Here is a 21,907-nt window from a genome sequence, read left to right on the forward strand (position 1 = left end):
CACAATTTACTATTAAACTTTTAACTTTCAGAAACAATATTCTTTTCAATTTCATCAGATGTAATAAGCCGCCAGCACCAGGCAATACAGTTCTTTTTTGACCAGTGCTGGAAGTGATTCGCAATATTCACTGACATTAACAAGCAGGCTCCACGTGCAGCCCTGCATCGCATTGTTGGTGTAAAACAACAGTGCTCACTTAACTAAAATATTTAAATATTATGATAGTGAGAATCTTACTCTATCTTACACAGCCAACCTGGCTCCCCTAGCTTATACAAATCACGAAAAAGTCAGGAACCTATCTCATTTATGAAGAAATAAAGGAAGAAGAAGAATTGCAGCAAAAACAGAAAATAAAATTGAAGAAGATAGGAGAAGAATTAGAATTTAAGAAGAAGAAAGAGTAAGAGGAAGAGAAAAGAGGAATTGCTGATTTCATACATTGGGATTTCCACTATTGTAATGCTTACTTCCTCAATTGATTCAAACCTCTATTTATTTCTGCCAAAAATTCAGCAACTACTTGCTAACAGTGTTAACAGAAAAACATAAAGGAAAATACACAGATATCTCATGAAATGAGGAAATAAGAAAATATAGGAAAACTAGAAACAAAGAAATCCTTGCTACAGCAGTTACCCAATATCAGAGCATACATCCACTTGCAGTAGTTTATCTTCTCTCACCTCCAAGTTTACCCATCTTCTGTACCATCAGACAAGGTCCAGACAATACTCTCCCCACGAAAGCATCCTTGTCCTCAAGGATGTCAGAGAAGTAAAAAAACACAATTATCGATACTAACTCAAAAAGAGAGAGAAGAGCATAGCAACAGCACATGAATAATCAAATTCGTAGGGATAAACTTCATATACACCCATATGTCAATTGCAATATACTTATTCCTCAACATACTTAGATCCAATTTAGTAAGAAACCGTATAATTTCTTGCAAAACGAGAAAAACCAGCCGACCACAGAAAACTAAAACCATAATACCCAAATTTGGGAATCCATTTAAAGCATCCCATTCTAGAAAAATATCTTCCAAGTATTGGTATTTATAAAGATTCAATGTTGAATGCAACAACCATATATTGGAAGAGGTCTACGACCCTTGTAAAAAATTCCAACTGATTCCAAGTACTGCCATCATCTTTTACCACTAGAGTTATCACTTCCACATAACTCCAAAACCATTCTTTTCTTGTAGACTTTTCACAAACAGTATATGTAAACTTTTCTTCCATGGAGATTAAGTAATTTTGGCTCTATTCCCAACTCCTATGTTATCTATCAACAATCTTAACAACCTTTTCTTCCCGATATTACTCTTTCTTCAAAACTCCGTTACTCCATAATTCTTCCAAATTTGCATATTTTCCATTAGCTCTCAATTCATAATATTTTCCAAAACAATGTGAACTCAAGTCTGCTAGCAGTGTCCTTGGTATAATCTTTAGTATGCTATCTTTGGAGGATACAATTTCATAATCCTTACTTTCTATCCAGTATTTCACCTGCATTATCTTTCTTACTTCTAACCGGTATTTCAACAACCTTCTTTTCTCAAACACTTGATATGCATTATCTTCCACATAATTTTTCTCTATCAGCCCCAGTAGGAAACAAAATCAACTATTTCACCTGTACAATGTTTTGGTTCCATTCTTGAAAAAAGCAAGCCAACTGCCCTATTTCGTGATTCTCTTCGCATGAAAACAACTGATCTGCTTCCGCCTCTTTCCTAAACAACTGTGAGCAGGAGGAAGTCGCACTTATTATCCTTTTTGGCAAAGCAGGTGAGGAGACGAAACCTCACAATATTTTTGGTCCTTGAAAAGAAGAGATCAGTTGCTCCCATTTATGGTTCTCTTCAAAAGAAGAGAGATTGGAACTCTCTGTGATGAATCTTTCCCAAGCAAACAAGGAAGCTGATTTAGACATGGGAAAAACTGAAGCTCGTTTACAACACCCTCCGGCAATGGCTCTCTTGTAGAGCTGCTTCCTGCTCTCATTGAAACTTCGCCCACCTATCATTTCGGAAGTTTGATTTTAAATTCATGATAGCACTTTTTTTATGTGTGTATGTGTGTTTTTTTATTTAAAAAAGAAAATTACTAGAGCAGGAAGAAAAGCAGAGGAAGGAGAAATGGGAGAAGCAGTAGAAGAAAGAAAAGAAGAGAGTAGAAAGAATGGCCGAGAATCAACCTCTAATATACCAAGATGCCAAGAAGCTGTCCTGATTTGGGAAGAAATAAATTAAGAAGAATTGCAGCAAAAACAGAAAAGAATTTTCGTTGAAGATGATAGTAGAATTAGAACTTAGGAAAAGGAAAGAGTAAGGAAGACGAAGAGAAAAGAGGAATTGCTGATTTCATTCACTGGGTTTTTCACTATTACAATGCTTACTTCCTCAATTGGTTCACACCCTTTTCTACTCAATTCCACCGAAAATTTGGCAACAACTTGGTAACAATGTTAAGAAAAGAACAGAAAGGAAAGACAGATTTTACATGATAGATTAGAAATAAAGGAATCCTTATTACAGCTGTTATACAATTTCGGCAGAAACATTGTTGTCTGGCAACATCTTTAGCATAAACATATCCACAGAATCTCTAACGAAAAACAGCATGCATGACCAAACTGCAATTTCAATAACTAACTCTTAGTTCACTGGACCAGGGGCTTTGCCCCAGTAGTCAACTCGCACTACCTGGTGTAGTGCATATGCTTCCTATGCCGAGTTTGAACCTTGGTGACTACAAACACATCTGATCCAGAATGAATTAGGTAATTATTTTCAAATTCTAGTCACTTAATTTTCCCTAATTTTTAGGAGCAATGGTCCCTAAAAATAACTACCCTAATTAAAAAAAGCATTTGAAAATTATTCTTAATTTTAGAGAGTTCCCTAAGAGATTATAGATTTCTCTTTTGACGATCCTAATCATAGGCTGCCAAGGCCACAGATCAAACAAGCCAACTTCAAGCTTGATTGGGGACTTCCATGTGAGTAAACCTGTTACCATATCCCAAGCTAAGGAATCTAACAAAAAATGCCATAGATGTGATGTTTGAGGCATTTTAAGTGTGATTGGTAGTTAATTTTCTATTCTATATCCCAATTCTTTGGTAACATATCTAGGAATCCCTAAATTTATCTCGAATTCTTAACTGGGCAAATTAATCCTAGTTTATCCAACACAACATGAAAACACAATCCAAGAATCCTGGCATGAGCTTGAAAGACATGTCACTCTTTCAAATTTTCAAAAGTCTTCTACTGTAAAAGGTTCTGACATCACTCCTTTGAGAGAGCTAATGAGAGCATCAACAGAAGATTGACGAGAAGTACAACCATGACCAGAGACACACTACAAAAGAATCTAAGTCCCACTAACACAAGCAATCATTAGCAGGATAAAAGAACAATCAGTTCTAACTTTAAATTATTAATCAAATTCCAAGCAAGGATTACCTGCAGGTAAAAGAACTCGTCAAATATAAGTCTTTTGCGAGCTAAATCAGCCTCTTCTATATTCTTTGGCTGGTGAATCCCAATATATGCCTAAATTTTACAGAAAAAACATTTAGTTCTTCACCAAAAATATGCAGACAATAGCAGAAATGTTTGAAAGAACACAGGAGCTGCTCTAAGAATATATAAATATAACTAACGCATTGTTAAATATAAGGTGGTATACTATGATGCAATCAAATATATATGCAGCACCAAAACAAGCATTAAACTGACCATGAAATCCCACAATTGGTAAGTCCTCTATCATCTGCTATACCAGCAGGTTGAGATCTTTATTGAAATTTTTGTTAATACAAAATGAATGTAAATTGACAAGGCACCAAGAGAGTGCCACACATATGTTCGGAAGCTTTTACAGGCAGGAAACTATATTTATACAAGAGTTTTTCAATTGGCTTGAATTTTTGGATAGCCAAGAAAGTGAAAAAGGATTTTAAAACACTCAAAGGCGAGACTGATTTGTTTACATAATGAATTTGATGGTTTCCTTTTGAAGGAGGAGATTAATAGGATATAAAAACACCTAGCTCAAATGGGCCAAGGCTTCCCAATCTCGTTGCAAAGTAGCCAAAGAGACATCCCCAAAGAACCCATGAGCCTTAGCCCACAAAGAAGCAAAGAAGGTCAGACTATCCAAAAGAAATGTTGTAGTAAATAATAATCCGTAAAATGTCTAGAATTATGCTGTAACCACAGGACTCTTAATGGAATGATCACTGAGGCTAGAGAGCTAGATTCTTAAGTTTTTGGTGGTCATGAGAGATGAAGCAGTTGAGGTGACTTATTTACTTTCTATTAATAATATTCTCTTGTTTTCTGGTCATCCATTGACTCCTTCCTAAATATTAATGCATCTTATTGAGTTTTTGAGTGTCTCAAGTCTTAAAGTTAACCTCCTAAGTTAGAGCTAGTCCCTCGAGGACGAATAGTGCATGGATCTTTCTACTAGTATTATAGGATGTAAAGCAGCCATTTTGCATTTAGAATATCTTGTTTGTCCCTTGGGAGTCAAACTTAAGAACGAATCTACTAGGAGCTTGTGATGTCTAGGTTTTGAGAGGAGACTAACTTGCTAGATACAAGGCCTTTATTTGAGGGCTGGGGAATAAGACTCACACTTAATAAGATAACTTCGTTGAATTTGTGTAAGGCTTGAATGTCTGTACGAGAGATTTCAATAATCACTCAGTGGCCTGGGATTCAACTAGCTAGTCATTCACCATGGGGAACCTTGTTGCATTGCTTGTTTGTTTCAAGAAAAGTGCTTCTGAGTAAATGGTTCAAGAGATTTATGTCCTATTTGGTTTAACTAAGGTGGAGTATGATATTTACGCTTGGCAAGCTATTTCGTATGGTAAAAGAAAAAAAGTGCCTCCCTCAAACCCCCAGTTATTTGGTGAGTTATGTGGAAATAAATGAAAATGAGGGCTTTTTGAGGCTATTTATTTCCCTTTTGACATAGTTAGAGATAATAGTTTAGCTTTTTTGTTCAATAATTATTTTCTTTTTCCCATAGGATTAAGAGGATCCTCACCTCATTGATATTTTAACTATTTAATTTTTTCATTGGTGCCTTGTTAATAGATTTCCTTTTTCCTTTAAGAAAATGATCAGCCTAGATCTTAGTTTAAAAGAAATGGAGATTAGACAAGGAGATATTTATTCGTTGTTAAGGCACTAATATTGATGTTTAAGTTTTCCACATCCCCACATGAGAAAACTAAACTGCCTCATTCTCATATTTGGGAAAATTTAATAGGCTAAACCTGACTTACAATTATTGCTAATTTAGAACTTTCAAAATCAATAACCAGAAATTGATGTCAGGTTTCACAATAGGATATCTAAGTAAAATAAGCAGCAAACTAAATTAGTACGTAACCATGTTTTCAAGAGTCAGAAAACCATGTTTTGATTTTCCCTCTAGGCAGATCTGGAAGGCGAAAGTTCCCCTAGAGTTGCCTTTTTTATAACGGAAGCATGTAGAGAATGCATCTTGACAATAGATAAATTTAAAACCAAGGGGTTGGTCATTCCAAACCGATGCTATTTGTGTATGACTAATGAGAAAAGCTGTGTGCATGTACTGTTGCGTTGTCCTGTGGCCTCTGGATTGTGGAATACTATTTTTAGTATGATTAGTGTTAATTGGGTGATGGCTGGATCTATTAGGGAGGAATTGTGGGCTTGGGATGGGATGCATGTTGAGAGGAAGTTGAAAAATCTAATTCCTTTACTTTTGTTTTGGATTCTTTGGAAGAAGAGAAATTCTATAACTTTTGAGGGTAAAGCTAATGATTTGTATGCTTTGAGAGATAGGTGGTTACATTATTTTGGGTTGTTATTGTTAGCGCATGACATATTTAGTGACGTAAATTTTAGACATATCATTGATTCACTAACAACATTGTAAAGCTCTTGTATAGGAGTGGTACTCCCGATTGTTTGGTACCATGTTAATATATTTCACACTTTTTATTTAAAAAAAAAAAGTATTTATAAAAGGGGTAACTTACATCATGGAGAGATAGAAGTCCAAAGTCCCCAATGACGACTTCAGGAATAGGATCAACATTGATTGGCAAGGCTTGTAAAGCTCTACATGACATAAAAGATATAAGGTTATCATACTAACATAGTGGTGCACTTTTTCGTGGGTTAGAAAATATGACATATTTTCTAGTGAAAAAAAAAATTGTATCTTAATGGAATCAAAGAAAACTTAAATTAGATAATAAACTGACATTTATACAAAGGAAGAAGTGCCATAAGCATCATAGCTACAGCAAATATTATTAAAATGCTGTTTAACTGGGTGCCAAAACCTGTATTGTCACCTTCTCACTTCTATTTTTTTAGAAAACTATCTTTTCACTTGTATTTTCTATTGTATAGCAACGTGAAAGTAATACGGAAGAGTCATGCAGTTTAACACCCATGTGAATTTATAATGGTGTTCCCTTAAATAGTTGCGAAAATAGGACAAACATCGGAAATAAGGAAAATTTCGAAATAAGGAAAATTACTTTGTCTCAAATAATTTAGAAATAAGGAAAATTTAGACGAGGATCAGAAGAATAGCACTAGATCAGAGAAATTTGGAGATTTAAGGTGAGTAAATATATGGAGAAGTAGATTGAAGAAAATAACTTCGATAGAAAAATAACAAGAAGAACGAATACAGTATCAGAGAACAAACCCCTGGCAGAAAAGAATTCTTAATTCATCATTTGTCCTATTCATCATCATATTATAGCTCAGAATAAGGTATTTCTGGTGAATTGGCAAGGTCTCTCTCTTCGAGATGCCTCGTGGGAAAATACTGTTGATTTTGATCAAGAAATTTCTGTCATTAATGCTTGAAAATTAGCACCTTCTGAATGGAGTAATATTATGGCAGTCTAGGAAGACCAGTTTACTGGTCTTGTTTATCAGACTGGAAGATCATTAAATTCTTATGTATTCCCATGGTGACTGCAGAATATATATAACACATATATTTAAAATTTAGGCAAACTAATCAAACCTAAATCACTACAAAATCAGAGTTACTAATCAATCTGTACAACCAAAATATTTTTACAGCTCATATACAATAAATATTAATTATAGAATCATACACACGGTTTGTAAGGCATACCAATTTGATTTTTTACCACATTTCCCCTCGAGCTGGTGAATACATTCTCAGCTTGTTAAGAATCATTTGGAATGAAATTCTAGAGAAACCTTTCATGAGGTATGAAAGAATGAATTATTGTATATTTCATTAAATATTAGAATCCTATATATACAAGCGAATAGCAACAAGAAAAGGAAACAGTATTAATTACAAAAATTATAAAGATAAAGGATACATTACTAATACACTTTTTACCCTAGTGAAACCCCTAATTTGTACTTCTTAATACTTACTCTCAAACTAGTGAATAAATATTATTCATTCTCAGCTTGAAAATATTTGTTTGAAATACAAGATTATTTAATTTTTTAGTCAAAAGATCGATAACTTGTGAAGTGGTTGGCAATGTATGGAGTGCAAATCAGTCCACTATCCAACTTCTCTTTAATGAATTGTCTGTCTACTTTAATGTGTTTAGTTATGTCATGTTGTACAGAATTGTAAAAGATATTAATCGTTGACTTATTGTCTCAATAAAGTTTCATAGGTTCATCCCATTGAATCTTCAAATATTCTAAAATCATCTTCAACCATAGAAACTCAAACATCCTTGAGCCATAACCCTGAATCCTGATTCCACACTAGATCGGTTATTACATTTTGTTTCTTACTTCTCCAAGTCACTAGATTTTTTCTGAGAAAGATACACTACCCAGACGTAGATCTCTTGTCAACTGGTGATCCAGCATAATCCATATTAGTGTATGCTTCAAGAAGCACTCCATTATTTCTTTTAAACATAATTTCTTTTCTTTGGTTACCCTTAAAATAATGAAGTATGTTGTAGATTACGTGTAGGCACTTCTTTAGGTTTGTGCATAAATTGTGTCACAACACTATATGTAATGTTTGGCCTGGTATATGAGAAGTATATCAATTTTCCCTACTAGTTTTTAGTACAATTTCCTCTCCACATCAAGATTTACTTATGTCAATTCTAGTTTATGATTGAAATCAACGGGTGTGTTATCACATGCAATCTTACCGGTTTCCTTTAATAGATCTATGAAATATTTTTGTTGGGAAATGAATATTTTTTACTTGAAGTATGTTACTTCTATTCCAATGATATTTTAAATTTTCTAATTCTTTTTTAATCTCGAATTCTCTAGTTAGGCATTGCTTGTTAGCTATTTTTTCTTCTTTATCATTTCCTATAACAATTATATCATGTATGTATACTAGGAGGACAGTGACTCCCCTTGACTATGAGGGTCTAATGAACAAGGTATGATCTCTTTTATTTCGCCTGTATCCTATAAATGGCATTATCTGTTTGTTCCTACTCCCTTAGTAAACCCGAATGGAATCTCCATATAAATTTTTTCTTCCAACTTTCCATGTAAGAAGCATCTTTACATCTAACCATTGCAATTACCAATTGAAGTTAGCAACTAAGTTCTCCCAGCATTGTTGAGTGTTTCTGGAACGCCCCTGACTTGATAGAAAGGTAGCACTTAATTTTTTATTTCCAGAAAATAATTCCTTTGTTATTCAAAACTGAACCAAGTAATGGCCCGTGTATTCAATTACCAACCAAAAAACGAACTAACCGAACCAGTTTCTTTTATGAGTTTGGTTTTTCTGGTAACTCTGGTTTGGTTCGGTTTTTGCTCACCACTACTCTCATCAAGCTTTTCTCATTTTAATAGCTCTATTGGACTTACTCCCAAAGTTTTTGGATGCGTATCATTTGCTCATTTTCATTCCTCTAAGTAGGGTAAAATAGATCCTAAATTCTGAGAATATATTTGTTTCCTTTCTTTTTCAGAAAACGAAAAAGCATAGAATTCACAAAGCACCAAGGGATGCAACCCATATACAAAATTGTTAAAAAATGTAACAAATATAAAGGTTAAAGGGCATTAGGATGAAATACTCTCTATATAATTATTTGTGTATTTCCTTGTATATTCTACAAAACTTGTATATATAAGGCATGATATTTAATAAAGCACATATCAACCATTCTTAACATGGTATTAGAACTCTAGGAAAGAACCATAGCCCTCTTTTATAAACCTTAATTGGCCTTCATTGCGGAAATAAGAAACAACTTTAAAGGGGCAAGTCTTTATTGCCAGCCACCACAACCCTGGCCGCTGACCACTAGCCAAAAAGACCGACCATCATCGTCGACTCCAGCCCCTACACCGTGTCTCTGCCACACGACCAGCCCAATCCATGCACAGCCTAGCTGCGGCCACCACCTCTTGTAACGCACAGCCTCAACCACTGCTCCCTATAGTTGTTCCACCCCAACCACAATCCACCTTGTGCCACCATTGCTCCTCCTTACCCAGTCGTGCCAAAACTGCTGTCTAGATACTAATCTCCTTCCTTGGCTTATTTAATTGCCCTTTATTACCCAAAATTTTAAAATTATGTCAAATATTACGTCTCAAATTACTAAGACAAATCCCCAGTAGCGAATTTCAACCAATCCAGACTTGCCTATCGCTCCAATGAGAAGAACTATTTAAATTGGTCGCAAGTGATTTGAACCATCTTAAAGGAAAAAGGATGAAGATGATTAAGCAAGAATATGGATCAAAAATACAAAGTAAGATTTACAAGCAAAGATACCCAACCTTCCAAAAACTGGTCCTTTTGTCAGGATGGTGAAAAAATACCAAAAACTCAAGAAGTTGAAGAAGAGAAATCATATCATTAGCTTCTCGATCATAGCTTCCGAAAAAGACATATTCTGAAAGTGGGAAGTATTAAATTGACAAAGCAGATGAAATAGAGGACTGATGAATCCTGGATAAATTATAAAGGTGAAGAAACCGAGAGGCTAGGGGGATATCATTAATCCAAGGATGCTACCATACTAGTATTTGGAATCCATCCCCCACCTTCAAGTTAAGTAAGAGTATAAAATAAACATAGAGGCTAGATACAACTTTTCAAGAACTTCTGCAAGTAGTCAGAACACTAATTTTGGAGTCTCATCCACTCTGGTCTAAACCGTATTTGTTGTTAGTTACCATGTGCCACAAAGAGTTAAATTCTTAAAAAAAGCCTCCAAAACCATTTAGCCAAAAGAGAAATTTTTATGATGTGAAACAAGGAAACTACTTTCTTCCTGGATGGTTTAAACATTAAAAAAAAAATGAAATTGAAAAACAGAAAAATAGAAGTAGAACAGAGTGTACAGTGCAAAACAAAAAGGGTATACGAAGAAGTAGACTGAACAGAATAGGTTAGACATTATAATAGGTAGAAGATAAAACAAAGAGGTAAGGGCGGAATTAAACTCTTAACAAACAAAATTCTTAATTCATTATTGTCTACATAATTGTCGGATAGATAATAACCTTTGTGCATGCGTTAGTTTCAGTTAATAAGAAAAATATTAGAAAATTAAAGAGAAAATCAAAAGTTTCTAATGCCTAATAAATTTAAATCTGCCTAAATAAGCTAAATAAAGTAGAGACACTAAATAACTGTAGATTAAAAATTATTCTTTATTATGAAATTTATTCCAACTAAAATTCTGGCCCTGAATCAGATTGGTTCGCAGAAGGACTAAGAAAATGAGGCAAATGCGGTGAATATTTTGTCAGCAAGAGAAGAAGAAAGAGTTTCAGACCTAAACAATCTACATATGGGAGTCAAGGCTCAAGTTACATTGAAATTATGATTTGAAAATTGAAAAAAGAAAGGAAAACAAACCTTTCAATAATGTCCCTAAGAAAATTGGGGTTCAGGCCTCCTTTTGAAGGGTATATAGGGTATGGCCTTCCTCTTGTGCGAAGAGATGATTCTTTTTCATCATTTAGCACGTCAATACTATATTCCCTCATTTCATAGTGATCTTTGGTATGCATTGTTCTTACCTACATTAAAAAGAAGCATTGAGGAACAAGATCCGAATGGGATATGCACAATCGTACAATTGAAGACAGAGAAATCATATAGGAGAAAATTGCAGCAGGTCTAATATATTTGTAGATTATAATCCCGTTGTAAGTTGTAACTGTAAGCAATTCCACTATCATAAGCAACTAATGAATAGCTCCCAGAAACAAATTATGTGCAATGGTGACTGACCTTTTACGACATTCCAGAAATGCATCTTGCAACAAAAAGAAAAAAAAAATCATACGAAATCCTTGGGTCCTTAATTTTGTGCTTGTGAAGAAAGGCCTCTGGATATCTATGCATCACTAAAACATAAATTATAAATAATGAGGCATCCATGGCAAATTAAAAGTGCTATACTACATCAAATCTGGGACAAAGAGGAAAGGCCTCCCATTCATACTCCTTTAAAGTAAACGAAAACTTCAAATAATAGCTCAATTGAACAACAAAGAGCTCAACTAAGCATCAAGTTGTCACCAACAATTAGCTATCATGCACCAAGAACAACAACTACATACTTTGGCAACAACTTGTCAGCAACTTTGTTAGAAACCCAATTCTTTAACAGCCGCAAAGAATAGATTTTAATTTAGTTTCAAGAAATTTTAGGGCTGAAGAGGCAGATTAGAGAAATTATACTACCCAACCAATTATCAGGAAAACAGAAAAAATAATAAACTTAGTGCCAGGTACAGTGAAAGCTGACATTCTCCATTGTACTAGATTTCTTTTTAACTAAATTCTAGCAGCTCTATTACTAACAGAGAGCAGAATAACAGAAGTGATACACGCAGCCTCTTACAGTATCATTCTAGGTCCCGAACTTCAACAAACTTCTTATAAGCTCCTTTTTTAGTTTTAATTTTCTAGTAGGAAAACAGGCTTTTACTCCAATTGGGTAACAAGCTCCAATCCTTTTAGCTTTGATAACAACGGACTATGCAACAAGCTCTAATTCTTTTCTTCTAATTTATCCTACCTCACCCAACCACCGGTATCGACAACACTAATAGACAAAACCTTGAATCCCCACTGCAAAACTTCGATGGAGGACGTCCGTTACAGCTTCTTTTAGTTGCTACCTCTCTTGGTCTCGTCCTTTTATGCAACCACGTCCCACACTGACCTATGATCTGCAACCCCTACCTCCAACAGGTCAACTGATAGAAGTTTGCAGTTGTCCGGTGACCAGAAACCAGTGTTTTATAGCCAGGATTTACCCAAAAGTGGGCATTGTCAAATCATGCTCCATTTTGAGTTTTATAGCCAGGATTGACCAAACAAGTTCACCCATACCGCTTTAACCCCCTCAAGACCAGTTTTTAACATTTAAAAACGATTCCCAGGAACTTTTGCTGGCTCTTCTTATCTTTTAAAGCATCGTCAGAAAATTAGTGTGATTGGAGAACTTTAAACATGTAGAATCCAGAAGAGAATCATCAGCCAGAGAACTTAAAATTAGCAACTAGCATAAGAAAAAACCACTATAACTCTTTTACCAGAAAGTTGTTTTGTCATTCTTTTAATACTCTTTCAAAAAAGAACCTATCCTAAATGAGACAAGTTCTATCAGCTCTTTATTACAGTCCCAATGGCGGCACCAAAACACACAAGACCTGCACTTGACAATAATGCTACAGTCATAATTGGAAACAACCTCCTGCTTACCAAGTTCTAGCCATGAACAAAATTTCAGCAAAAGCAGAAGGCCAGAACCACCCAAGAATACAATAGGACACCACAATAACTTAAAAGCTTTTTTTGAAAAAAAATAAAAGATTGAATATATTCAATAACACCAAAGGATGCAATCCTCATATAATATTTATGAATTTATCGAGATGTCTATTAGGTCTCCAAGATCCTCACTAGAATAAAATGAGTGGCCTCTTAACAAAATATTTAGGGTCTGAAACCAAAATCCTTAAATCTGTCAAAATTAGATTTTATACCCTCAAAAACTCTTCTATTCCTCTCCAAGCACAAAGTTCCTCCTTCACAGATCTAGCTATTACCCAGTTCAACCAAAACATCATAACTTGGAAGAATTTTAGAAGCTCTCATCAAATGGATGACCATATCTGTAAGCACGCCACAGAATCGCAAAGAGCGCCTCAAGCTGATTCCAAAGACATCTGCATCACACTCACGCTGGTGACCAGCAGTATGTGGGTTGTCGTATGATATTCTGACCATGAAGACGGGTTGCCCGATGCCTCAGAGTCTGATTATGTGGAAGCAAAAAAAAGGACCTGGTAGATGCAATCTTTATTTTCTCTCTCCTAGTGTTTTGGAACAAATCGTTCTTTAACAAACATAAAGGCTTTTGTGATTTTTTTTTGTTTAATTAAAGAAGAGAGGAGAAAATAAGATTTTTTTCTTATGGGGAACAACTCAATTAGTAATAGACAGAAGATTTTTTCTTTTTCACTCAAGGGAGACTCAGTAATATGTTCTCTTTTTTCTTCATTGTCAATGGCTAGGAATGATTAGAAAGTGTAGTTGAAACACCAAAACTAGAGGAAGCTACAAAACACAACAACCTATTGCTCCACTACCATGATAGAGGAATATATTGAAATATTGTAATTATAAACTGAAGAAATACACTTTTGATTCAAAAAATATGCTGAAGAAATAGAACATGTATCTATAAATGTAATTAAAAAGAAAGAAAAGGAAAACGAAGAATAGAATATAACTAATATGACATTGACTATAGTATGACCTACCTATAGAGGACACTTAAAAAATGTAGGAAAAGAGTATGAGACATATGTTAATATTCTCCACCAGGCCTTTTTATTTCAAAAAAAAAAAAAAAAAAAGAAAATTTCTCCACTAGACTATATAGGAAGTAGTCATATTCTCTAACAATAATAATAAACCAAAAACTTACCTTACCGCTAACACATACAAACTCCCCCAGTTTATGCTTCTCCTCAAGACTTCTAAGAAAAGGTTGACAAGCAAACCGAGCACCACTGAAATATTTCTTCAAATGCAAATAAATTATTTTCTTTCTTCCATTATCAATATCAACAGTAACATGACACAAGTTTCCTTCATTTTCTGCTATCTCACAGCCCACAACCACCTCAAGAAATGAAAAAGATCGGCTGGCTCTGATTCCCCTGCAGAAGAAATGATATAAAATGTAAGAAACGAAAAACCAGTTCTCTCATCTGCCATTCGGAGTTGAAGATCCCCGGAATTACTATATCCATAGAGACATAAATGCATGGACACATACAAATGCATGTGCATATGCATGCCCATGCATGCATTTATTTGTATGTCTATGTGAGAAGAGAAACAAAGAAATGGAAATGCTAGAAACAGAAATTAGAAGATTTCAGTTCAAAAAATTCAATACACATGCCACTAAGTATAGCATGTCCAAGAAGCAAATGCAAAGTATATTGTTTTCAAAAGAGCCAAAAGAAAAATAACTGAGGTGAACATAAACAGTCATCAACTGTCTGAATTCAAGTGTTAAAGGACACAAGCAACCACCCAGCATTAAAGAGCGAAAACTAAGATAACAAGCATTTTAACATGTCAATAACTGGGAGTTCGGGCAAGAGAGAGAGCACTTAAAATTAATAAGAGATTCCTTCGGGAAATATTTATGTTGCTTTCACATCAACTCTGCTATAGAAAGTTTAAAAACTCTCCTCTTAAGTGAGGGGAAAAAATATTCCAATATTGTAAGACAAATTTTTTTTTCAGTTTTCAATGTAACTATTGCAAAAAAGTTTACAAAGCAGTAAACATAATCAAACGAATAAAAACTAATACAAACACAATCTCATGTAGGACAAATTAGGTTAATTAAGAATTTAGATATAAAAAACCTAAACATCACACTTACGATTCTTTAGACATCAAGTTACAAGCATCACATTTAAGATTCGATTGTATCATACAACTGGGAACTTGACAAATTTTCAAATTATATTATTGAATAACTGAATGATGACCTTAAGGAGATTACAGAGATATTTATGTAGTGTCAAGTGAACTTTTTCCCAATTATGATTAGATTAAGAAATATAAAAACCAATAAAATTAGAAATAGCATTCATAATAAGATAGAAAATACTTTTTTTAATAGAAAAGATAGGAAATACTAATACGACCATGGAAAACCTGAATATTAATACTAATAAGACAAGAAATATAAAAACTAATAAGACAAGAAGTACTAATACTAATAAGACCAGAAATAACATTCCAAATAAATAAAGAAAATACTAATACTAATAAGATTAGGACATAATATTAATAACACAAATAGAAAAACTAAATATTGATAAGGATAAAATTCTGAAGTTGCTAAAACTATAAATAGACTTCTAAATAGTATTTTAGTTTAATATCTCATAGAATTATGATTTATAGTCTACTTAGGCAATTTAGAGTTAATCCATTTTGCACATAATCACTACTAAAATAAGATTTGGTAGGGAAATAAAATTCGAAAATTTTCAGCTCCTATGTTTAGTTGCTTTATCCTTTACATATGTCTATATATCATACACACTATTCGCAAGAAAGCAATAAACCGTGGTTTCACCGCAAATTCCATCTTTTTTCAAACCTTTGTTAGCTTTCCCAAGAGAAGCAATCTGTAAATTCCTGTTTCCTCAAACTTTCATTCTTCATGATAAATTTTTTGAAGGACCACTTCCCTTTTTTGTAATTGGGGATTAAAACCACTTTAACCTCACCCATAAAAGCCTTTCTTAGAGAGAAGTATCAGATGAGCCAAAGGCTCATGGTATTCATATATTAGTAATATCAACCCTGATAGATATTTTGTCCCGAGCCACAGTCAGCCAGATGCTGGAAGAGGATGCCAAAAGTCCTTAAACCAATTATCAAAATCAATTAAAAATCAAGAAAAGGGCAGTCTACTATTTATCCTTTAATCAAGATATTAAATGGTATGGTGAAAAAAATTAATAACCTGGAGGACAAGATTTTCCCAATAAAAATTAAGTACTGTCCATCACCAATTTCAACCTGTGCATTCTGCAAGTCCGCATAGGTACGAGGAAAATGGCGCAGCAGTTTCCGTATCTGCATTGAAACAAGTTGAACAAATTGAATCCAAGCCTTAAACTATACAATAGACAATAAGGAATTTGCATTTAATTAATTCCAAGAACCAACCGTGTGAAAGCCCCCATTTTCTAGCTGACGGCAGTGCTTCTTACTTAATCCAGGTATGCAACTAATACTGTTGTCAATAAATAACTCAATTTTTGCATCCACCTTTTCTGTTTCAAGCCCGTTATTTACATAAGATTTATCCATGGTGATAGGATTATCTGATTTTCCTTCAGTTTCTGATGTTATAGATTGAGAAGATACAGACCAACTGTATGAATCTTCTTCTCTGACAATAGAAGAATCAATATCTCCAAGAGCAGGATAGACAGGAGGCCAAGTTTCAGAAACACCATCCGAATCAACCCATCTTGCATGCATGGAGTTAAGTATTTCTTTACCACTCTCGGCTGCTAAAAAGGTTTCCTTTCCATGCAAACTTGTCTTTTCATTATACAGTCTTACAAGAGGAGAGCTACCAAGAATAATGGATGGAAATCTTTTACAAGACAAGCTGACATCATCTTTACGATCTGTAACATATTGCTTTTCAGATCTTTCGTCTTCGATAAAATCATGCATGCCATTATAGCCCATCAAAACCGATACCTATGATCAGGGGAAAGGAGATTAATTTATGAATTTTTTGGCAGAGAACTATAAAATTTTAAATAAAACAGAGGAGAGCTACCTAAAAAAAAAACAGAGCTAATGAACACTTCCAGGCCAAACATGAAATGGTCGTCAGTTTGAGACACTCAAAAAGCTATAGTACAAACTCTAAAAGTCAAATAAGTTATAAAAAATCAAGTGCTGAACAAAGAAGAAGCTTGCACAATTCCAGTGAAGTTCGAGTGGTATCACTGCATTACCAAACAGTATGCTCAACAACTAGCTAAGTACTCATGAAAGAAGCAATATTTCTATTGCACAGTAACATAAACCACAAGACAGAGAAGAAAAGCAAACCATTTTACTTCCATTTTTTTGCTCTGAAAAATAGAACCAGAACCGAGCTCAGAAATTTTAGTAAACCTCCCCCCCCCCCCCACCCCACTGGCAGACAATAAATGACAAGATTGTCTAGGATGTAACATGAAAAGGTAACATTATAATAATATCTCATGAAGCACCAATATCTACCTTATTAAGCAACTTTGACCGATCAGAAATGCTTGCTGGATCATATTTACCCACTTCTTCCAACAGCTTTTCAGCAAACTTATGCTTTGATCGATAACATAACTTTGATAATTTAGATAGGAGAGAAGTACTATATCTGCAAGATAACAAAATTTTAAATGACAGTAAGTTATTCACCTCCCTGAATCCATCTTTAAGCAATCCTAAAACTAAAGTAACTAAACTAACATAAAAATACCTCATTTTTCTGTCCAGAGCATTATAATATCCCCTCTCAGCTTCAAAGACAATCGAACTTCTCAATCGTTTTCTACAAAAACACTGACAATGAAATTCTTATTAAGTTTTGGCTTAATGAGTCTCATCTAAATTATCAACACCAAAAATAAAGGCAAAAGACACATATGAGATTGTAACGAACATACTGATGTCCATCAAATGATTAAAGCAATCAAGATGCAATATTTTAAATAATTAGGTACAGAAAGTACATGAGAGCACCTTGACATGACCAAAGAGTAGCAAAAGAAGATAAATAAATAGTGCGCAAGAAAATTAAAATGGCAGAATGCACTATGATAAGCTACAGTAACCCATAGAACCGGCCACCAGATCAACATAATGGATTACTCTAGAACTAGAGCACATCAAAGTATTTTTATTACAAAATTTTCTTAACATATATTTTTTTTTAAGCAAACATTTTTTTTTTTTGTTTTGAGATAATTGAAGCAAACATTTTCTTAACATATGTTTGTGTGTGCAGCATAATCAACTCATAATAGGCTAATTCACAAATTGAATCAACTTAAGCGGTAGAGGAGCTGATGCTTGAAGAAAAACAGTTAAAACTAACTTGTTAGATAGATAATTTAGAAATAGATGAAAATTAGGTTAGAAACACAAGATAGCAGATAGATCAAACTAAATAGAGCAAAGAAAATTGGAGACTAAATTAAAGAAATATAAGGAGTAGACTGAACGAAATAAGATAGACGAAATAAAACTCTAAGAACAAAATTTTAGTTTATCATTTTTTTCTCTCGGTTGATAGTTACTAGTCTTCATATAGACATTCATTATAGCTAATAGAAGAAAACTGTAGGGGAAAAGAAAGATCTAAAAGATTCTAATTCTTGTCCTTCTTAAAATCTAAAATCCTATGAGAAGCTTTCTGATATTGCTTTTCCTGTGCCTATCTTGATCCTCAGTGGGTTTGACATCTTGATCATAGAAATGGGATGTAATAACATAACATAATTGCATTTTCTTTATATGAAGACTTAGAGAAATAGGCAGAGACACACTTGCATGATAAGCTTGTCTTACAGGATTACTTAAACCTTTAAGAAGATAGAATCCCACATACTCATTGTCATTGTCAATCATCTTCCCCAATTTCATGTCCTGAAAGCAGCAATGAGTCAGTGAGAAGTGAGTCACACACCTTAAATTTTTGGTAAGCTTACTGATAGTAGGAGATTGTAGTTTAGGTTTGGAACTAGTAACATGGATTTGAAGAATCAAATCCTTGTTAATGATGATAGTTCCAATTCCAGTCACCGCAGCTGCAGAACCATCAGCTATTTATATTTATTTTGTATAGCTTCCAGGACATGAATAAAGTGTATTGAATAAATTTTGATTTCCAGCCATATGATAGGAGACACCAAAATACACAATCTAAGACCTATGGATTTCCTTCTGCGAGGTCAAAACTGAAGAGAGATTATGTTGTTCGAACATGCTAGTCCCAGTGGTTTCAGGTGTATTCTACGGGTTGACAAGCTTTTGCAGGAACTCCAATTGTTCTCCACTGAACAACATGCCTTCAAGACAATCTTATCTTCTCCGGCGGCCATAAGACCACAACTTTCTCCAGTATTCTGATGGTTTTGAAAATCTATCTTGGGCTTCCAATCAACAGGCTTCCCGTGCACTTTCCAACCTGTGTCCTTTGTGTGCCCTGGTTTCTTGTAATGGTTGCACCATGGTCAACCATTTTTCCTTGAAACTTGGGCCAAAGAGAAAGTGCTAATGCTTCAGGAGAAGTAGTGGAGCCTTGAGTGTCGATTTCAAGTGCCCATCATCACTTTTTTTACTTTCTTCTCATCTCACCTCAGAAAAGGCCTCTCGGATAAAAGGTAGAGGTTTAGAAGTCAACTCTTCCTCTAACTTCATCCAAATTTTTATTGAGACCTAGTGGGAATTTGAAGATACTTTCATTTTGTGCAATTTTCTTGTATTTGAGACTTCACGTATTGCAGCCAAACTTTTCACTATCAAAGAAATCAAGCTATTTCCAATATTTATTCAGATTATTGAAATGTTGTGTAACAGTCATATCCCCTTGTTGAAGATCGCTGAGAAATTCCTTGATTTCAAACAATTCTGCCGTGTTCTCATTGTCATAGTAGGTTTCTTTTGCAGCCTCCCATATCTCTCAAGCCATACAGCAGAACATTAAGCCTTCAGTGATTTCTTTGGTAATGGAATTTAGCACCCATGACAGCCATGCTGTTTTCACTTTTCTAGAGCTTGTATTTTGGATCTTTTTTTGCTCGTTAATTAGCTGCTCTGGTAAGATAATCATCCTTTCCCTTGCCACAATAAAAAGCATTATTGACTGTGACCACTGAAGGTAGTTCCAATCACTTAACTTGTGGCTGGTGATTGGCAGAAGTAGGTGATCTGAATTTGTTGTGTCGGAGTCTATGTTTTCTCAAACGGAAGCCATCCCATGCTTAGCCATTAGGATTGAATAGAATAAATGTGAGAAGAAATTGGAATAATCAACAGAGGTCTGAGAGTTCAAAACACACGCTCTTATACCATGAAGAATTTGAATATTATCGAGAGAAACGAGAGAGTGAGAAAGATGGGAAATAATTCTCTTATTTTTCTGATTCTACTGAGTATAATTCAGGCCTACTTGTAGGCAGAAATCAGCAAACAATTGCTGATTTGGTAAAGTGACAAAAATAGAAAAGTCAAAATTGATTCTCATAAATTTGGGAATCTTATTTGAACAGCCTAATAAGACTGATATGATCAGATTTTATTCCTATGAATAAAGTCTGATACGATCATATTTTATTTCTATTTCCTGAAATAAAATTCGGAATTAAATTACAATGATTCCAGATCTTTCAACAATTTATATAAGTTGACACTAATGTTTCTTGAACCAAATCTTTGAAATTCAATAAGTTATATCACTTAGAACATTGGCTAATATATGCACCACAGATATCAACATTATAAAACAGAAACAAGTCCCCAATCTCTCAGACCACTCCAGCTGGTAAACACCACAAATAACATAAAAAGCAATGCATAAAAGGAATGAGGATAATGTTGTTACATGGAGGACCATATGATGACATGAACATTGTTCATACCATGCCACGTGATTCGACAAGTGAGATAGTTAGTGCCATGTGAAACCAACTTATAGCACGAACATCACATGGCTAAATAACATATACATCTGAAACCAACCTGCAAAGCCACAGCAAACAGTTACATGATTGAGAAGGTAAAGAGAATAGAAGAAATAGGAAACCTTCAAAAGCTTAAAAGAGCTAACAGCTGAGAATAGGAAGAATTACTCTGAAACTATATGCAAAAAAACTCAGCATCAAGAGGTGTAACTAAAACCTTTGAGCTCAACTGACAAAATTGAGACAAGAAGGTTTCAACTATAATTTTACAAGCTTAACCATATATAAATATCTCACAAAAAGTTCGTTGCAATTGAGGCATTTCATCGACAAGCAGACTCAGTTGTTGCTGAACAGAGTTAACTACTGGCGCTCCTGAGCTATTTGAGCCACAAACATGTGTGATCTAGTTCAAGGGACATTATAAGAAGCAAAACCTACGCCCAGGAAGTTAAAACCGACTGCTCAAGTAAATGAAAAAAGAAGCCAATTGAGTGATAGTGAACATGTTGGCTCGAAGTAGCCAAGTAAAACAGTACCTGAGAGAAGCAAATTGAGAATTCGAAATTTGGTTCAAAATCATCTTTCTTCATCTTTCGAAATAACAATGCTTCATTCAGACTACGACTCTGAACTCGAATGAAGTTATACACTCAGATGCGCAACGAATTCAAAATGTTGAAACAAAAAAAAAAAAAAGCACCAAAAAAGTTAATCCAGCAAATGAGAGAAACAGAAGGGGGGGAAAGTAAAATTTAAATTTGCTTTAGGTTTGTCGACAATCAAACAACAAAATCAGAGAAGACAAGCAAAAATCAAAGAGGATACAAAGAGAAAAGAACAAGTGAAATAAATCGATGAGAGCGAAGGGGATAAATAATCGTTGAGATACCTGAGAGATGAGGAAGGATTATTTTGCAAAATGCGGAAATACTAATTTGATAGTCTCCGAACCGTTATTAAAGAGCAGGAGCCCTTCATGTTCTCCAGCAAGCAAAACACAGAAATAATAAAATTATACACGGCTTGTTTTAGAAAAATTATTATTTTAATAAATAAATAAATTTAATTCATTAATATATTAATATCATTAAATTGAATGAA

At 34.3% G+C, this 21,907-nt stretch overlaps 1 protein-coding gene across 15 annotated transcripts in view; it reads right to left on the reverse strand.

The window, feature by feature from the left end:
* LOC110813465 (DEAD/DEAH box RNA helicase family protein) overlaps positions 1-21,841 on the reverse strand; it is a 42,044-nt gene extending 20,203 nt beyond the window's left edge. For 7 of the 15 annotated variants that reach the window (XR_015817429.1, XR_015817428.1, XR_015817425.1 and 4 more), the window contains exons 1-10: positions 21,696-21,841; positions 20,762-20,861; positions 17,599-17,681; positions 17,361-17,496; positions 16,281-16,826; positions 16,075-16,187; positions 14,002-14,236; positions 10,911-11,074; positions 6,067-6,148; positions 3,488-3,577 (exon numbers count right to left, since the gene is read on the reverse strand). Coding sequence is in view for 10 of the 15 variants with exons in the window: in XM_088214612.1 (XP_088070738.1) it covers positions 3,488-3,577; positions 6,067-6,148; positions 10,911-11,074; positions 14,002-14,236; positions 16,075-16,187; positions 16,281-16,826; positions 17,361-17,496; positions 17,599-17,681; positions 20,762-20,800 (1,488 nt within the window). In the remaining 5 variants the exon portion in view is untranslated. Of the gene's footprint in view, positions 1-3,487; positions 3,578-6,066; positions 6,149-10,910; positions 11,075-14,001; positions 14,237-16,074; positions 16,188-16,280; positions 16,827-17,360; positions 17,497-17,598; positions 17,682-20,724; positions 20,862-21,100; positions 21,456-21,695 lie in introns of those variants that run through there. The other 8 variants (XM_088214606.1, XM_088214603.1, XM_088214610.1 and 5 more) reach the window with 8 other exon arrangements.
* Positions 21,842-21,907: the final 66 nt, after the last annotated feature.

Source organism: Carica papaya, chromosome 2, assembly GCF_054855325.1.
Source record: "Carica papaya isolate Zhongbai chromosome 2, ASM5485532v1, whole genome shotgun sequence".
Lineage (NCBI taxonomy): Eukaryota > Viridiplantae > Streptophyta > Magnoliopsida > Brassicales > Caricaceae > Carica > Carica papaya.